The sequence below is a fragment of the Melanostigma gelatinosum genome, assembly GCF_949748355.1.
Source record: "Melanostigma gelatinosum genome assembly, chromosome: 2".
Classification (NCBI taxonomy): Eukaryota; Metazoa; Chordata; class Actinopteri; order Perciformes; family Zoarcidae; genus Melanostigma; species Melanostigma gelatinosum.
The window spans coordinates 20,518,512-20,537,298 of NC_136635.1; the positions used below are offsets into that span (position 1 = coordinate 20,518,512).

Genomic DNA, 18,787 nt, shown 5'->3' on the forward strand with positions numbered 1-18,787 from the left:
CGGACAAACAAATCCGCACGTAGCTAACTAGCTAAAGTTGACAACAAAGAGAAATGATTCAGTCATATCACTTCTCTGATGAAACAAATCCACGTTGGAAATAACCCGTCCAGCCAGATACCATTTAGACGAATGTGGGGTTTTTTTCCAACTAAACGCGGATGAAAAGAAACAACTTGCACTAACGTTAGCTGAATATGCTAACGTAACTAACTTTAGCCTCTGCTAGCTGTGATGGCAGCACCAACACCTATGATTTCTGCTGCTGTGTTAAGGTCAGTGCCTCTCTTTAAATCTATCTCTAAAGGTTTGAGTGGTGGACCAAAATAAAATAAAAAAGTAACAATGTAAACGGCATTATGTTGAAAGGTCAGCAGTCCTGCCGTTATTACTAGCGCGAGCGTTACCTTTTTCAAAGATTGACGTGTTTCATTCTGTTCAATTTGAGACCATATTACTATTTGTACCTTGTTAACCTTTGCATTATTGCCCTAGTAGTACTAACGTTACTCAATTACACTCGTTAGCTGAATCAACCCCGCTGTGATACATATACTAACACCACTATTAATACTAATAACGTGTAGTAACAGTAATAGTGCACATACACTGCAGGTCTGTATTTGTAACGTCTTTGCACCCACCAGTAGCACGTGGTTTAGCTTTTCTAGTCCTCACATCTGATCATTGTTTCAAATGTCATCTTGTCTCCAGTCAAAAGCAACGCAGGGCTGCTCTGAGGAAAGAGAGGAGAAAACGGAAACGACAAGCTCTCGCCCAAGAATGTGGTACGAAGATAGCTGCTCTGCTTTATTTTTTATTTCTACAGTTGTTGCCGCACCATTAGCCAGATCAACCACAACGTCTACTCTGTTACAGGTTTGAAAAATGTACCAAGCTTCACACCTGAAGAAGGAGAAGAAATACATGATGAAGAGGATGACGATGTTGCAGAGGAGGAAAGGTAGGTCAATACTGACGTCACTCCTCTGTCCTGCAGCTGCACATTCAATGACGCACAGCAGCACAGATACCTTCATTTACCATTTAAAAAATATAATCTTCATTGTGTTTTATCTGTGTTTACTTGTTTTGTCAGACTGCGGCTGCATGAAGAGTGGTTGGAAAAAGAAAGGTTTGCCCAGGAGGAGTTCAGGCTGAGGGCTGAGAGGGAGGAGGCTGCAAGGAAAAGAAAAGAGGAGGAGGAGGTAATCTACTGTTTGTATTCCTCATTCCTCATGAACATAAAAACATCCTGTGGAAACATATTTATTCTGCATATGTTCTTCAGTATGTTGTCCAATTGTGAACTACCGGTAATCTAATGGAGTGACCAGAACCAACATGAATCGCGACGACCGTAATAACTTGCCCTCAAATAGTATGAATAACTGGAGCCTGACACCGGAGATTATTAATGAACTGGCTAATTGATTAGCACAAGTCAGCCTGATTGACCTGTCCTTCTAAATAAAATATTAATAATTACTGTCTTTATGTCTTTCTTTTTTTGTTCCCAGCGGATGATAAAGGAGGAATGGGAGGCCCAGCAGAAGAAGGAACAGGAAGAAAAAGAGCAGAAGCAGCAGGACAAGCGGGACAGAGAGGTGAAACGGGCCCTAGGAGGATAGAAACAAAAAGAAATATATCCTCTTCTACTTAATCGAGTGTTTATGTTGTCCATCCAAAAGGGAAGATTCAGATAATCCTACAGTAATCATGTCTCTTTTGTAAAATGTGTTTTTGCATTGTACATGGTTGTTTTTAAACATTTCCTTGACTGAGTGGCACAAGCAACCGTCCAACTCCTCAACTAAGATACACACAAAGAGAAAAAATCCTAACAGCAGCTTCAGCTCTCACAAGGATGTATCTTTTACTTTGTGTGAAAACAGTGTGTGACGTTGCTTTCCAACAAGTCCAGAAATGTTGAAATGCCAGTCCCCTGTGAGTGTGGTCTTAACACACAGTAACAGATCTGCTGCAGTATGTTGACCGCTACACATTTTCACCAGCCGTGTCTTTACACCATTTGTAGGAGGCCGTTCAGAAAATGTTGGATGAAGCTGAAAATCAGGTACAAACACACATGAAATCCTATTATTAGTGTCACTAGTGAACATTTAGTTCAAAGGCTTTTATGTATTTATTATATATATATATATATATATATATATATATTTTTTTTTTGCACAACATCTCATTCTAGTTCAAAAGTAAACTTATACAGAATATACATTTTTGTTCATGTTTTCACTTCAGCTGGAGAACGGACAGCCGTGGATGAATCCTGAGGCTCCCGTGACGAAGAACTGCGACAACTTTGGAACGGAGCGCGACTTGGCCAACTGTCCGTTCTTCCTGAAGACCGGGGCGTGTCGATTCGGAGACAGGTACTATTTCGTTCTCTTCTGACGTGACTCGCTACGTTAAATTCACAAACACATTATTTCAGTGGCGATTTGAATGGATGCACAGGCGCATTGACGAAGTCTTTCCTCATAGTTCTGTATATTCTCCCCTCTTCTCTGTCTTTTTGATTCCAGATGCTCCCGGAAGCACGTTTATCCCGCAGCCAGCCCGACCCTGATGATCCGTGGTATGTTTACAACGTTTGGCTTGGAGCAGTCGCGCCGCGATGATTACGACATCGACGCTTGTCTGGAACACAGCGAGGAAGAGCTGCAGGAGACTTTCCTCGAGTTCTACCATGACGTCCTGCCGGAGTTAAAGAGCGTCGGCAAGGTGGTGCAGTTCAAGGTAAGATGACGTTAGGACAGCTTTCTGAAGTAATCTTGTTAAACTAATATACTTCAATAAGTAAGACATTAGAGATTTCACAATGCGGTCAGTGTAGAGGAGAAGTCTGGTCCACCACTTATTTAAGATGCTTAATCTGTTCAATAAAGTCAATATGAAGTAACATTTGTTTTTGTTTTATCAGGAAAGTATGAAAGAGTATAAATGTGTCAATAGATCTCTTGCTGATGTCTGAAAGAATCTACTGTTGCATGATCAAATTATTACCACTAAAAATACACATCTGGCATCTTCTTTTAGGTCAGCTGCAATTATGAACCTCACCTGAGAGGAAATGTTTACATTCAGTTTGACACGTAAGTTTTCGCACAACCGCTCCACGACCTTTTCCCAAATATAAGGAACTGTACGGTGGTTGAAAACTCTGCGTTGTGTTCCTCTTGTCCGTCTGTCCAGAGAGGAGCAGTGTACAGAGGCCGTCATCAAGTTCAACGGGAGGTGGTACGCAGGCCGGCAGCTTCATTGTGAGATGTGTCCTGTTACCCGGTGGAAGAATGCTATCTGTGGTGAGTTAGTCTTACCGATGCGAGAGCGTCACTTTCACTCGCACAGCAGAGATACAAGATTCAGTTCGTCTTCTATCTCGTTTGTGTCTTCCCCAGGATTGTTCGACAGACAGAAGTGCCCCAAAGGGAAGCACTGCAACTTCCTGCACGTGTTCCGGAACCCTGGCAATGAATTCTGGGAGGCCGACAGGGACCTGCACCTGTCGCCAGACCGCAGCGTCAGGGGGAGTCGCAGAGACGGGTGGCATTCGGAGCGATACGGAGAGCGATCGTGGAGGCAGCGTCAGTGCAGCAGGAGCCCGCCGAGGTCCGAGAGATCCCACAGCAGACGGGACGACGACAGGCGGAGGGCCTCCCAGCGGTCATCCAGACACAGTGACAGGACCAACGATTGGTGTCTGAGCAGGAGCAGAGACAGGTCGAGGAGCCGGAGTAGAGACAGGCCGAGAAACAGGAGTAGAGATAAAGACAGGGAGCACAAGTATGGGAATAGAAGTGAAGAGAGAGACGCCAGAGACAAAGATACAGACACGAGAGACAGGTTGAGAAGCACAAGCAGAGAAAGGAAGAAAGAAAGTAGAGAAAGGAGACCCAAGAAACCAGAGAAAATAGAGAAACCCCTTAATGAGGATACCAACACACGCCGGCGCCACAAACAATCCAAAAAGAGCAAGAAGAAGAGCAAGAAGAAGCACAAGAAGAAAAGCCATTCGCCTGAAGGGACGGCCTCATCTGGAGAGTCCGAAAAGGAGAAAGATTCGGAGGAAGAGACGTCAGCAAATCCCACTGCAACGAGTCCCGGTCAGGAGATAAAGGAAACGGAGCTAATTCAGAAAAACAATGACTTGGATGAGAGTCTGTGTGTTGACAGTGAGAAGTTTAGTCACGAGGTGGAAAGTGAACAGTCATAAACAGAAACACCCGGTGAGCCTGCTGGAAAAGGTGACACGAGTCGGTCTTAGTGGCGCCTACATTTCAAAAAGCTGTGAATCTGCTCCGGCTTTTCTCTTTTGAACTGTGTGAGTGTTTGGAGCCTTGATGCAGTGAGATAGCAGCGCAAGCCTGTATTAGCAGTGAGATAGTGTGTACATATGTGAATATTTAGCTTTTGTAAAACGTTGCTTTAACAATTAAACATGTGATCACTGGAGCTGCCGCACTACTTGGTTATTGTTGCTGAGTAAAAGCTATATAAAAACAAAAGAGCAACAAATGGGGTTTCTTTTTTGTTTGATACATTTATTGTTAACTTTCAAATATAAGGAAAAAAAAGTTGGCAAATTAGTTGGCAGTGGTTAATACAAAAAGTGATCTCTTGCACAAATCAAAGATGAACTTGTTCCATAATTACTTACGAATGTTCAACAAAAACACTTTGTGGTTTGAAGAATGCAGATAAAATGTTTGGATGAGCTTCTGTTCATCGCTTGTTGGGCTCGTTATCCTGCTGACAAGTGAACGAGCCGACAGTGATGAATATTAATGACTTATCCTGATATGTGCAGTTCGTATTCGTTCGTTCCGACTCCATAAAGAAACTGCTCTCCTAACAGATAGGAATAATTACATAATACTGGTATATTGTGGCCGAGTAATCCCAACATATTTGTCAAACACCCAGCAGTTCTAAATCCCTTTTTCTGCCATGTTAGCTTTCCATAGACACCATAGAGCCGGTAAAACAGTGTTCTTTGGTCATGTGTTAGTCTTTAAACCTAAGTATCACAATACATGAAATAGTTTTTGTTTTGATCACGACCTATTCCTGATTTAACACTAAGCGGGAAACTGCCGTAACGTTTTTTCCCCCCAGGAAAATAAGTCAATTGACAGAAAAGTTTACGACACGACAATCTCAACAAACATGACACTAGTGACAAACAGCTCACGTTTACCCAAAGGTAAACATTTTAGTTTAGAAAAAGAAATGTGAAATGGTTCATTTCTGGAGAGGAATCACTAAACCTACACAACACGTACGCTGATACTGATCGGTAATAGTTTCATTTCACTTCGGTGGTGGGTCGAGTTGACCCGTGTCACTATGTGACAGTGATTGTAAACGTGTCTGTGAAGCTGGTGCTTCTCATGTATTACCGGTACACGAGTCACGACTGACAAAAAATAAATATACAATGACCGCTTGAAACAAAACAAAAACAGGTCATTTAGTAACAGTTGCTGCTGTTCTGAAGGTATTTCTAGAGTCCTCAAAGACTCTTAAGCGTCTGGATAAAAAAAAATATATTCCATCCACCGCATGATAAATACAAACAACTCATTTCCCAAACTGTGCCTCTCTCCGAATCCAAAAGCAGTCCGAAATGACATATGCTCGTGCTCATATTGTAAATGAAACTAACTTAAACCGTTTATTAGTTATACTGTTAACTACTGATGGTTCTTTGCCGGATTTATATTTAATAAAATAATGCTTTAATATTTTGCTCTTCAGAAATGAGGTAAAAACCTGTTTTTTGTGTGTGCAGAGGACAGAATCAGTTCAGAATGATATTAAATGACCCTCGCTGAGTATTTCTTTTTCATGAATTCGGACGCTTGGCTTCGAGACTCAAATGTGAAGGTTATACATACAGAAGCACCTTTAAAAAGTCCTCGTAAGCCAAACAGCACATGCAAGCCTGCAATCGGCGGTGATGGATCTCTTAATATGATGCTGCAGTTTTCATGTCGTCGCTACATTGTACTGTGTGGAGATTTAAGAAGTGACGTTATGCTAACAGTACTGCAGAATACAGCGAGGGAGATTGTACATAGGAGACACATTCAAACCACAGTTGGCACCACATTAAAAAGGGCATTACTGGACAGTACAGAACAGAGCAATACAGCACATAGGTGGTGATTATATACACACAACACTGACACGGGGGGACAACAGGACAAGACGGGATAGAGACGTGGAGGGGTTGCCAGATCTGCAGCCGGGAGGAGGAACAGCATGATGATTCATGTCAGCCCAATTTCTTCTAAAACGCTCCGTGGTGCCTCGGCCTCCTGCAGACGAAGAACAGAAAGAGAAATGTTCTTTGCTGTCGTACATTTTGTAGTGCACCTACAAAGTCAAAATTCAAAGGACACGAGTCCTAATGTGTGACGGGAACGGGGAGGCCTTTCCCAGTCAGCCGTGCCGTTATGACAACAGTACTGCATGCCTTACTATAAATAAATCATTCATTCCGTCGACTGCAAATGACTACAGCAAGACAGAAACGCAAACATGCAGGACTGCACTTGCTTTAGCTCACGGACTCAAGGGAGAGAGAGGTATTAATCAAGCGCTGCAGGCTCAGAATAAACGTGTGACGTCAGGTGTAGAGGGCAGCAGGGTGAAAGAAGCAATCCAACATTTATGATCTGCCCTTCTGTGTTCCACGTTAGGATCCCTGAGAGAAGTTAATTCTTCATTTACACCAAGTCAGAGCTGCAACGGTTACTTGATCGACAGAAAATGTATCGGCAGCAATTTTGACAAACGAGTTGTTTCAATAATCTTTGAAGCTAAAATGTCATAAATTTGTCAAGATTTGCTTTGTCTTAAATGACAGTAAAGTGAATACTTATTTGGAGTGTTGGACGACCAAAAACAAGTAATTTGAAGACATCACCCTGGGCTCTGGAAGCTCGTGATGGCCATTTTTCCTCAATTGTGAGACATTTAACAGACCAAAGGCAGCAGGTTGATTGACAGATACTGGTCTCCTGGGTTCAACGATCTGCTGACGAAGAAGTGTGCGTACCTCCTGCAGCAGGTCGGCCTGCTCGATGGCCTTCAGCACGTTCTTCTTGGACGTCTCCTGGGCCTCTCCGCCCAGCAGGAACTCATCCAGGATGAAGTAGGCCTTCTCAAAGTTGAAGATGATATCCAACTCGCACACCTGTGAGGCCACAAACAGCAGCGGATCAGAGGAGATCCTCACCCGATTCTTGCAGCACTATCAATCAGCACGGTACATGTGGTGTTTGAGAGACTCACGCTGCCAAAATATTTGTCCAGCAGCTCCACGTATCGATGGATGATCTCCAGGGTGATCAGCTCATTATCCTGATCCTCGACTGCACAGCAGAAATACAGGCTCGCGTATCTACAGCATAAAGCGAGGAGATAAAAGATTACCGCGGCGGTGATGTGGACAGATATTCGTGCTTCTGCTCTTCAGAAATGCAACATATCAGTATGTTTAATTTAGTTAGTGGTAATTTAGCTGTGATCACTGTCCAGAATGTATCTATGTATGTATGTATGTCTGCGTGTGGTCTTTAAAAAGGGAAATATTTCTGCATTCAGGTGTGTGGTGCTGTTCTGTATCACAGAACGTCACATTAGATAAAAAAAAAATGCTTTTCCATATTGTTTATTTTCCATGTAAGACACCTGTAAACCCCAAATATAAATGCAAAACAGTGTTAAAATTTAAAATCACTCATATTTACTTTGAATGACAAGTGTATCTTAAAGGTTTTATGGCTATGTCACAGTGTAAATTGGCATAAAAAAAAAACAATAAAACCATCAGTTTTTAAACAAGTCTGCCACTCATACCATCACATCAAATAGACAAATTATCATATTGGACACATGACGATGTATTGTATTTTCATGACTCAGCGGTCATACGTCCAGGACTAATCAGGCACTCCTCCTGTGTTTGAATCAGTCCTCCATTATTTGGCAGTCGTTATTAGAGAGGGGGTGTTTCTGGCTTTCATCACACACCAGAAGGTGAGATCTAAATGCCACAAATATCAGTGCAAAATAATCACTGAAACACTGGTTTTCACAAACACCCCCAACAAGCCACCGCAGATGGCCAAAAATGAACATGTCCTATTGCTAAGATAATCCTCAAGACATGCCTGGCATAAGACATTTTACATTAAAAGTTTAACAAAATAATGAAGGACCTTAAGGCCCACTTGCTACCTTTCAACGATATCTCACAGTCTTCATCAATCAACAGAGGAACCCCATCTGTGCAGTACCTCCCCCAGACACCACCTCCTGTTATCATGTCACTGAAGATCTATACATGAGTCACATTCATATTATAACAACTGAACCATCTCCACAAATACTTAGCAAAATCCATCTGCTGATGAAGACCATGAGATGCAGATGAAAGCTCTGGAAGACGGTTGTAAGTAGACCTGGAGTTGAAATTCATATTTCCATAGTCAGGAATGAACTTTAACACCCAGCATGTTAAAGGTAGCTGCAATATCTCATGATAAGCAACTCTTAACTGCCGTTAAGAAGGGAGTTTCATAGTAAAGTCACAGATGAGAGGAGTAACAACCCTGAAAACAACCAGAGAGATCCAAGCTTGTGTTGACAGCCTCATTCAGATGATCTCTGCTTGCCCACGTGTTTACTGCAAGTACTTCCAGACAGAATTTAAACTTCTCTTACTCACTTACCTCTTGTACACAATCTTGAGGTCCCTCCACTCCAAGAAGCTGCACATCTTGGGCTTCCTGGCCAGTATGGTCTGGACCAGGTCTCTGGAGATCTTCTTCCTCTCCTTGTCGGACAGGGGCACGTACCATTTCTGTAAGCGCAGCTTTCCCTGCCGGCTGAACAACAGCATGAACTGCATCTGAGGGAGGAAGTTCAATTTAAAGTTATCCATGGTCGAGACGAGATAAACATACATCGTTTGTAGAGAAGGAAGGAGAAGATAAAGCCGTAGAGGGACGGAGGGCTCGGTGGTACGTAATCAGCCATCGTGACATGTATGGTGTGTTTTTATATTACAAGACAGTTAATCCAGCACATCTAACGTTAACAGAAGAATGAACAAGTAACGGCCCAGCAGGAAATACAAGCATTAATGGATGATACGAACTAGTCTCCTGGTCAAATGTATTTTATATTTGCTAAATTTTACGTCCAGGAGGCTTTGGCACAAACTTCTATTCGCTTGTGTTAGCTATCCTAACCGTGCTAAACGGCCACATATCAACATCATTAAGTTAACACGTGACGTGTACTGTGCGCCCCCTCCCGCGACGCCCAGCTAGCTACAGCGGATACGAGAAGTAAACACGACTCTTTACCTTCGATTTAGTCACTTGTACGACTGTTAACTTCAGTAAATTCAAGAGCAATACATAACCAAAGAGAGTGCAGTAAACAGATGTTCCGGTGTCTCTGTAGCTTAGCTTCTCCTCCAGACTGACGCTAAACTAGCTAGCGGATGGTCGTTGCTGGTGAGACAACGATGAAGTCAGCAGCGCTGTGATTGGCCGAAAAAGCCACAGCTCTGGGATCTGATTGGCTTAAAGATTCCGTTTTTCGATCCGATATTCCAGTTCACACAGCTTTGCTTTCCTGTGGCGGAAAGTCATTTTCACTTATCTTCGGTAGTAATTATCTGAAAATGTTTTGAGTGAATCGGAATGCAATGCTACTTTATACTATATGGTAGTGTTGAACTATACTGCATTTATTTAACAGCTGGATAGTTTGCATGTAAATACATTTTTTTTAAACCATAAGATATAAGCTTGTGTCTGTTGCAGGGCTTTCTATTGTATTTGATTAGAGACACAGGTTGTCAGGATATTGTGTTTGACCTCCCCAGGCGAAAAAAAATGTACTTTTTTGTATTTAAAATATACTGACATTTTCAATAGTACACTGCAAATATACCATCAAAGAATTGTACTTTCTGCAAATATATAAAAAGTATACAAAAGTCACGCTTTCACCTATTTACATGAAGTTGTTCCAATTTATCATACAAAAATATACTAAATAAACTTCAAATTGTGCATAACTACTATGTAATCACAACTAAAATATATTAAGTATAAAATAAGTTGTTCCAAAATAGCACTCTTTAAGTATACTGATGATTAGTAGGGCTTCAAGTATACTTAAGTATGCTACAATTAAATATACTTAGCATATTTATTTTTCACCTGGGTATAACAAGCCTGCCAAAAATACCCAACCTGGCACCCCTGAGAGGCCACCCAAGGTGCTGAGCGTTATTATGACGACATTCAGAGCATTATTGGCTATCGTCCTTCACAGTACATGAAATATTGCTGTATATCTGCACTGTAGGTAAATATGTTCAAAGTTCAAAAGATGTTTCATATACAGACATACATTCATACTGGTTGCTGATTTTCTTGATTGTGTTATTTCTCTGCACACTGGTCCTCTCGCTGATCAAGTTCACACCACTCAAGTACAACACCTACCAGTACCCCCGGTGGGGTTACGCTCTCGGGATATTCTTTGCTTTCTCCTCAACTGCCCTTATTCCTCTGTGGGTGATTTACATTTGGACTGCAACACCTGGCACGCTGAGACAGGTAATGTAATTCTGAGTTTCCTTCAGAGTTTTCTTGGCAAACATTTGTCTTCCTCATCCTTAACTACTAAGCCATTATAGTTTCCTGCCCTGTTTACACTGCCCTAGCAGCAGAAGCACAGCTGTATCAGAGAACGTTAACGTTTCCTTCCCTCCTCTCAGAGGCTGAAAGCTTTGTGTTCTCCAGCAAACCCGATCAGTGTGTCACCAGACAAGAGTCACAGGCATCAAACACCTGAGGCCCACACAGAGCTGTGCTTCAGAGGTGAATGAAAGGCATATATGTAAACAATGGGAATCAAAATAAAACTGAACAAGTAAAAAAACAGTACAAACTCCAATTAAACATATAAAAACAACATACGAATTTACCTACAAATCAACAAATAAATATGGTACCATGCTGACTTAGGGAAAGTGACATTGGGATTGGGCCAAAGACTCTCTGAAGAGAGAGCCAATTAGAGCTGATCATCTGGCAACCTAGCCAATAAATGTTGAGATTATTCAGTCTGGACTAAAGTGATGGACCGACGCACCAACATTGCCATTCCTGGAAGCACTAGATTTGTCAGAAAGACCACCAACCATCAATGACTGATGTGTCTATGATATGACCACCACCGGTGGATCGTCCATATAATCCTCCAGTGGTTGGCTGCCTGCAGACATAGCACATTATTAAGGTGTTTTATCTACAGTCTGGCAGTCTCTCACGTCTCAAACCCAGATAACAGCAAGGGATGGGACGGCAGACGTCCTGCTGTATTATAGCAGGAGATGTTGGTTGCAGAAAAAAAAGAAAGAAGAAAATATACAGACATGTATTTGAAATGCTCTCCCATAGTTGGAGTTAATTTATCTATAACCATAATACTTCAAGCTTCCGTAGAAGGGTTTAGACCCCTAATCGAATATAATCAAATCACATTACTGCTGATTTCATTTTCCATAGTGCTGGCATAAAACATTGTCAGGCCTTTAAGGCCCCTGATCTTTGTGCTGCTTTGAGTCCCTCCTTGTTACTCTCTATGCAGCCAAACAGCAGGGCTTCTTTCCAGCGACCACCTGTTTGTTTTTTTCCTGATTGACAAGACAAACCCACTCTGGCACTCACCTAGTGTGCCCTTTAGTCAGAGAATGACAAAGCTATGTGAAGCGGCGGTGAAACCTGACCTGTTTTCTGCTTTGAAATATGTACAGTATGTTGATTGTGGGCAGCACAGAGAAAGTATTTTTTCTGTAAGGAGTCATCCATTCATCACTAAGTATTTTTGTCCAGCTGCAGTCACATCCATTACGACACATACTATTTAATGTGAAAAATGAATGCCATTGAAGCATCTTTAATAATAAAAAATAAAAATAAAAAGACCATGAAAAGTTCATGTTTGGAACTCTGCTGCTCTCTAGTGGACTGATGAGGCAAAAACTCCTCAAGTGCAGCATACAGTAGAACCGTAGCTACACCATGCAAAACATAACAGGTCACTGCATCCGAGTGCTTTTTTTGTTTCTTGTTGTAGACGGGAAGTTGACATTGGGGAAATTGAAATGTCTAATTGTAGATTGCTATCCATTTTACAAAATTCTCCAATTCAACCTCCATTGAGCCCCATTAAAAGGTACTTTTTCTTTATTTAGTTTTGCACTCATTGGGTGATGGGTGAGATCAAAAAAATAAATAGCCTAAATTGAAGCAGCAGAGGCCAATATATCCTGACTTCCTGCGGTCAAGGGCTATGTCCTTTCTAAAAAAGATAAACCCACAAAAAACATGATTCTTTATCTGACATTACAAAATGTACAGCTAATTAGCAACAAAGATATGCTACAAAAGCAAATTCAAACATAGAGATGAAAACAACTTAAACCCTTTTTGAGATCCCTTACTTAAAGTTACTATAATATACTTTTTACTGGCGAAGCGGTTTTGATTTAACCCTCTGAACCCAAAACCCACCGGCGGGATGGTAAAGCATGTTTTCTTCTCAATAAATAAACCGTTTAAAGTAACCAGATCCTGTAAAAGACATTAAATTCTGCGCTCCTCAGCGCAACTAGGAAGTCGTGATTGACTCACCTGAGACCAACAGTCACGTGACAAAACTTCAGTGACTCTTCGACTGAACTGCAGGCAGCTGAACACATTGCATTGAGGTGAATAGCAGCTCGTTTTCCCCATCATTGGTAACACTTGTGGCAACTTGGAAACAAGTTGTATGTAAAGATTCCGATGATTTCCAATTTCTATAATATGAATGACAAAAGAATTCAACTTTCGTTTTTTTATGATTTATCGCATCGTCATTTTGTTACACTGTACTACACAAAATACATTTTTGCATTATCTCTACTTCTAGCCATGGTTGTCCAGAGGTGCAGGACTTATCGCAGTGAATATCAAGGCCACAGCGAGAAGAAGGTGACAGGAGTGAAACACGCCCCGAAGCTGCTTGGGGTTCAGAATGTGCCAATGCCTCAATACGACCCACATAAGGAACCGAGACCTGCAGCAGGTATATCGGCTATTGCTATATAGCAATTCTTAATGCCTGTCATCGGGTCAGATTCCCAAAATCAGACAAAACTATTTACAGGATGCAGGTTCACCAGAACCTGGCTCAGCACGGACTCCAGCTTCTGCTGGATTCTTCTCGGTGAAGAAGAGATTTGATTTAACAAGACAGGCAAGATCTCTTCTCACCAGCATGCAAGTTGATTTGAATAGATTGAATGTGAGGCAGCACTCATTTATCTTCTGATCTGACTCTCGCCCACCTCTCCACCTCTCTCTGCCAGTCAGTGTTGCAGACAGCACACAGCCTCAGCGCTGAGATGCAGATTGATACGGGGGTTCGGGCAACATCAGTGTGTGCAACTGGCAGGACCTGATTTCGATGCCAAACACACCACTCAGGGCTGTAGCAGACGCGCTCCATTTCTGCTGCTGGTTCAGTCAAGCAAGAAGAATTTTTTGCTTCATGTGAAACAATTATATGTCTGTATTTCATATTCCCATTGTAGAAGAAAAGGGGAGATGTTCCAGCATAATGAAAAACACACTTTTTTACTCATTCACATATACCGTTTATAACCGTGATTGTAAAATGACAGAGGGACATGTCGATAGTTTCCAGGATAACTTTATTCTTTAAAACTACAGTATTGAATTTAAAATATACACACACACACACACACACACACAGTGAGACGACTGGGCGGTAACGATATTCATTACCTATCTACCTAAGGATGACAGCGGTGTTTACGGTTGCCCACATTCAAACGGTATTTTCTAAAGGATCCTCAGTTTCAGGACTACAGATGAGCAGTAGTCATTGTCACGCAGAGCCTTATTGTGCAAAATAAACTCTTTTGTAGCCTATAACATTCAGAGAAACCGTCACCATGTTTATGGCAAACAGTGCCTATGGTCATGCGGCAGACTGTGCATGCATAGAGGTAAGAGGACACAGCGTTCCACAAAGAGAAGCTCAACGTAGTAGAACAAACTTCAAAAAGACTAACGAATAGTAATGCACTATGAAATTTAAAATATCTCTCTGGTTCTCAAAACTGCCAAATGCCAAAGACCCACAAATTGTTGAAGAGGGTAACCAGATATAGATTCATATATTTATACTGATAGCTCATGTATGAAATAATGGCAGACCTATCAACTGTCTTTTATATCTGGTGATATATGACACATATTTAAGACCCCTGGGAGCCAAATGCATTGATTTGAGAACCACACCTCTCAATATACGACATGCCCTTGTACTGTCTAACTGCTATGTAAGAGCTACACGTTATTGCTGGTGAGGTATAGCTTACATCTGTGCTAATGGTTAATTATGGCATTGAATACCTAATAACCAGAATACAAAACATTTAAATTGAATTTCTAAGCAAAACCAAAAATGTAAGAACGTAATTTCCTGAAATACGCTGATTCATGGCTGTGTGCCTTTTTGACATCAATAGCTAGCCACTTATGGTCATTTAAAACACTATATAAATCTTAATTTGAATTCATAAAACAGCTGGGAAGCAAAAGTCCAGGAGAAATGTAGCATGCAGGAGTCCTGCCAAAGGGAGGATTGGAGAGGTTCGAGGTTATCTACTGAATACACGAGGTGGATACTCAGGAGGCCCTGCCAGACCGTTTGATGACTACACTGCAGCAGGCTGGGCTTAGGGGTCAAAGCACTGTAAATCTAGCTAACAGAGCACGGGTCGTCCTTGCAGGGCTTGAAATCCCCTTGCAGCAACAGGATCATAACTGCCTTGGTCAGGTAGCTGGAGGTGCCTCTCTTTCCCACCGCTGGCGTGTTGTAAAATGCCTCCATGTCGTTCTGCAGGGGCACAGATGAAAAGTGCTTTCAAGAATTTATAAAAGTACTTGTAAAAGTTCTTTCATGACATACTACAAGTAAAAAAAAAAAAAGACTTTCTGGCAGGATTATGTCTCACAAATAAAAAAAAAACAAGACAATGCCAGTATGTTTCTATTTGGCATTTGAACACCTTCTAATTAAGCCACCGCTTTTGTTCAATGATCAGTGTATGGCTGGAACAGAAGCTCAAAGTTTAGGAGTGCATTGATCTGGATATGTGATGAGATAATGTTGTGGTTGACAATCAGGTCGCATTCAAGTGAGAAGATGTGTCAGTTACAGCTGAGAAGGAAGCCACTCTACCGGTTTCTCTATGCCTTCGGAGTGTCTGCGATCCTGCTGGAAATCATTAAAGGCTTCCTTCACCAAACCGTCCAGATCCACCTTGTCGCCGAACTCCAGCTCCGGGTTTCTCTCCAGCACTACGGACACCACCATCAGCAACTACTCACACAGCGGAGACGGGACACGTCAGAAACTAAGAACAGAGCATTCTCTTTGTTTCAAGGCCTAAACCTCAGTCGTAATGACAAAGAATTTACCTCGACTATGATCTGTCTGTTCTCAGGCAGGATGATGTTCTTCAGCGTGTCCTCCACCAGCAGGGAGAAGTTCATCTCATACATGGTCATGTCAGACAGTGTCGGTTGCTGCAAAGAGACAGTTCATTGTGTATATCCTGCGTGTGTTTATGAGCCGTAAAAACATCATCACAGGGCTGTTTTAATGAAACTCTTTAATTATTTTGTCCTGATTAAAGTGTCACACTGAATCATCTGATTCCATCACTGTGAGCATGAGAGAGGGTTGTGGGATCTCCGGTGCACTAATAACCTGAGTCTCTGCAGTGTGTGTGAAAACAAGTCCTCATTTGTTCCGCTGAGCTGAGAGATGTAGAGAAAGTTAATGGAAGTTGTGAAAACGTAAAGTGGAATTGGATATGGTGCTCAAAGATCTAACGCGATATAGAACTGGATGTATTGTTAGATTATTTGAAGAACAAAATGAATGTAGAAATCAAGAGTCTGTATAAATCAATATACAATGTAGTTTGAACAGGATTTTTTGGGGGGGAAAAGTTAATGTGTCGTGGATCGCTGGAAATCCTAATAATCATCCAATAAAAGCTTCTTGAGTTGATGCTCCAGATAAAAAACAAACGCACGGTCGCAGTGACTTTGTCTATTTCTTATAAACAGTCCATGGTGGCCCCCTGACCACGGTTTGTGTCCGGGTGCTCGCCAGCAGGTGAAAGCCGACCCCTGATTCACTCTCGTTTTGAAACGAGCTTTGCCCACTTGGTGTTTCGGCCCGATATCGTTGCGTTATTTTGGCACTTTGTCTGCTATTTTTGTAGATTTGGATGCATGCTTACAACCTGGCACCTGGTCGCTACGTTCTTAAAGAGGTTGATGCCCAGAAACGTCCCAAACACAGCAAAATAAGAAAATACAGAGAGGCAGAGGGCAGGGTTTGTCTGAAGGCACAGACAATGCCACAAACTTCTAGTGGGTCATAAGTGATGATTGAGAGGGATTCTTTTTGTAAAGTCGATACATTGTTTGTGTTTTTTTAAAGAAAAATCGACTCTCTCTGCTTTTAAGTAAACCTACGGACAAATAGATGTAGCAATGAACAGCCAGCCAAAAAGCATTCACTGCAAACGTTTTTGACTTGTCATCGTAGGAAAAGCTCAGATGTTAATATCCGGTCCATATTTGACACTGTCACCAGTACTTGAACCAACTAATATATGTGAGCAACACTGTTTTGAGGAACAGACTTTGTGAGGTGTTCTTTGAAAGACATCAAAACATAGAGATCGGTGACTGTAAGGCATACACGTGCCTGTTAAAGAGTACATTGCAATTCATTACACGGCATCGATCACAGTGTTTATTCTGCAGCAGTGTCAGGGGAGGCAGGTACCTGTGGGAGGTGAGTCCCAGCCACCATAAAACCGTTGGGGGTCCTCTCCAGGATCTGCCACACACGATCATAAAAGCCCAGAGGGGTCCTGTTCAGAGAGCCATCGATCTGACGCTTGTTCAGCCAAGACCTGAGGCCAAAGCAAGGGTGAAACTGATGAACCGGGTTATAGAGACTGGGGATGTATGATGTCAAAAGCCGTTGTTCCAGAGGAAATTCTCTATGTGTATTAGATTAGATTGGATAAGATAAAAATGTAATAATTCTCATTTTGAAATTGCGTTGCTGTAGCAGCAGATAGTAAGATATGGCTGTAGACGAGACGGAAGATAAAATAATTAAACCCGAAAAAGATTAAACAAGTGAATGCATTAAGATAACGACACTGCGTCTTCAAAGGCACTTTTGGGAGTAGAAAAGGATGAGAAGGCGCAGAATGTGTTCTCAATAGCGTGACTTTGTAGAGTACCTGCCGGTGTGTTGTGGCTGCAGGACGTCCAGCAGGAGCTGCTTGATGTCGCTGGGGGAGAGCTGGTAGATGTCCTGAGCTGGCATGTCTCCTGCCCTGATCTTCAGCTCGTGTTTCATGGCCTGAACAATCCATCTGGAGATCCACAGTACACACACACACACACACAGCTGTTGACCACCACAGAATGTATCCCGATATACAGCTCACAGGGGGGTGGTCACTTTGTCTGAACAAGGACGAACCCGTTCAAAATCATGTCCTTTCTTCGGTAATGCTTCACTGTGTCAAGTTCCTTATTAAATTGAATACCTTTTCTATATAGTCAAAGAAAAAGTTGAAGACAAACAGATGCAAATATTGACACAGATATTTGAAAGCAAGGCGTTCCTGATGTTTTGATTGGCTAACTTAAGAATATAATATAATAAACTGAGGAAAAACTGCAGCCTCAACCGATGCTAGTATTCATTGAATTCTTCATGTTCTGCCGAGTGGTCTGAAAGGAGAATTAAAGTGAAGAGTTCATGCTGCATGACTAAATGTGCACTGATTCAACCATCCTGAGCCTGAATTTGTCGTACCCGACTCTGATCTTGAGCATGCCGCTGAACAGCTCTGGGTTGTTGGAGATAATCCATCCGATATGAATGACCAGTTCCTGCTGAAGCACGGCCTCGCGCTCCCCACCTTGAGGGGCGCACCTGCTGTAGATGATGCCCTGGATCACCCCTGGCGACAGCGGGTTGGAGATCACCTCTTCTTCATGCCCGAATAGGCCGAGGGTCACCTAGCGATCGCAGGCAATGACGCACGCACGCACAACCAGGGAAAAGGAGCATACACCGAAACCACATACAGTTAGAATGTTCTCTGCACTGCAGAATAACTGTTGTGTGCAATATATCTAAGCGTTTGTGAGCATGTGTGCCATATGCTTGTGCACGTGTGTGAAAGTGGGTTCATGCGTAGAACGGCATGTGCACACACAGAAGTCCTCCAAGGTGCAATTCCTACAAGTATCTGTTTCATATCTCTAAAATTGGCCTCCTCTCCCAGAGCCACACAAAAAGGAGTGGGAGAGAAAAAAAAATTACAAATCACAAGATGACTCTTTTGTATTTTGTTTCATCTGAAAGGCATTTCATGAAAATTACACCTAACCAATCTTCCAGATGGGAGGAAACACTTTTATCCTCGCCTTCAGCTGATGAAACCCGGCACTTTGAAGCTGTATCATTCATCTTTACATCTGAACTGATTGTATCTGAGCAAAGAACGGCCTGGAGCTGGAAATGAAGTCTGGTAAGGGAA

The 18,787-nt window shown here is 42.2% G+C and overlaps 3 protein-coding genes across 5 annotated transcripts in view; 1 reads left to right on the forward strand and 2 right to left on the reverse strand.

Annotated features, from left to right (window-relative positions):
- Positions 1–4: 4 nt before the first annotated feature.
- Positions 5–4,476, forward strand: zrsr2 (zinc finger (CCCH type), RNA-binding motif and serine/arginine rich 2). Its single transcript, XM_079291346.1, has 11 exons — positions 5–275; positions 715–788; positions 880–964; positions 1,100–1,208; positions 1,521–1,607; positions 2,039–2,077; positions 2,263–2,393; positions 2,547–2,760; positions 3,061–3,116; positions 3,217–3,326; positions 3,423–4,476. Exons 1-11 carry the CDS (start codon positions 235–237, stop codon positions 4,235–4,237), a joined length of 1,761 nt encoding a protein of 586 aa, XP_079147472.1. The 5' UTR covers positions 5–234; the 3' UTR covers positions 4,238–4,476.
- A 59-nt stretch (positions 4,477–4,535) lies between these two features.
- Positions 4,536–9,517, reverse strand: LOC306793657 (AP-1 complex subunit sigma-2). Its single transcript, XM_079291358.1, has 5 exons — positions 9,405–9,517; positions 8,766–8,944; positions 7,324–7,432; positions 7,088–7,225; positions 4,536–6,344 (listed from the first exon to the last, which is right to left on the reverse strand). The coding sequence occupies exons 2-5, from the start codon at positions 8,942–8,944 to the stop codon at positions 6,297–6,299; spliced, it is 474 nt and encodes a 157-aa protein (XP_079147484.1). The 5' UTR covers positions 9,405–9,517; the 3' UTR covers positions 4,536–6,296.
- Positions 9,518–13,800: 4,283 nt separating this feature from the next.
- The window catches only part of phkb (phosphorylase kinase, beta), an 88,081-nt gene continuing 83,094 nt past the window's right edge, over positions 13,801–18,787 (reverse strand). For all 3 annotated transcript variants that reach the window (XM_079284610.1, XM_079284611.1, XM_079284612.1), the window contains 6 exons: positions 18,058–18,263; positions 17,474–17,608; positions 17,005–17,134; positions 15,618–15,725; positions 15,379–15,519; positions 13,801–15,033 (listed from right to left, as the gene is read on the reverse strand). In XM_079284610.1, coding sequence (XP_079140736.1) covers positions 14,896–15,033; positions 15,379–15,519; positions 15,618–15,725; positions 17,005–17,134; positions 17,474–17,608; positions 18,058–18,263 — 858 coding nt within the window. In that variant the 3' untranslated portion in view covers positions 13,801–14,895. The remainder of the gene's footprint in view (positions 15,034–15,378; positions 15,520–15,617; positions 15,726–17,004; positions 17,135–17,473; positions 17,609–18,057; positions 18,264–18,787) is intronic.

What these genes read in the sequence shown, in the direction of transcription:
- LOC306793657 (XM_079291358.1), bottom strand. Translation starts at nt 8,944, where the DNA reads ATGCAGTTCATGCTGTTGTTCAGCCGGCAGGGAAAGCTGCGCTTACAG. An exon ending in CTCAAGATTGTGTACAAGAG is followed by an intron (nt 7,433 to 8,765) that starts GTAAGTGAGTAA and finishes TTTATGCTGTAG; the next exon opens with ATACGCGAGCCTGTATTTCT. An exon ending in TGGACAAATATTTTGGCAGC is followed by an intron (nt 7,226 to 7,323) that starts GTGAGTCTCTCA and finishes GTGGCCTCACAG; the next exon opens with GTGTGCGAGTTGGATATCAT.
- zrsr2 (XM_079291346.1), top strand. Translation starts at nt 235, where the DNA reads ATGGCAGCACCAACACCTATGATTTCTGCTGCTGTGTTAAG. An exon ending in AGCTCTCGCCCAAGAATGTG is followed by an intron (nt 789 to 879) that starts GTACGAAGATAG and finishes ACTCTGTTACAG; the next exon opens with GTTTGAAAAATGTACCAAGC. An exon ending in GTGGAAGAATGCTATCTGTG is followed by an intron (nt 3,327 to 3,422) that starts GTGAGTTAGTCT and finishes TGTCTTCCCCAG; the next exon opens with GATTGTTCGACAGACAGAAG.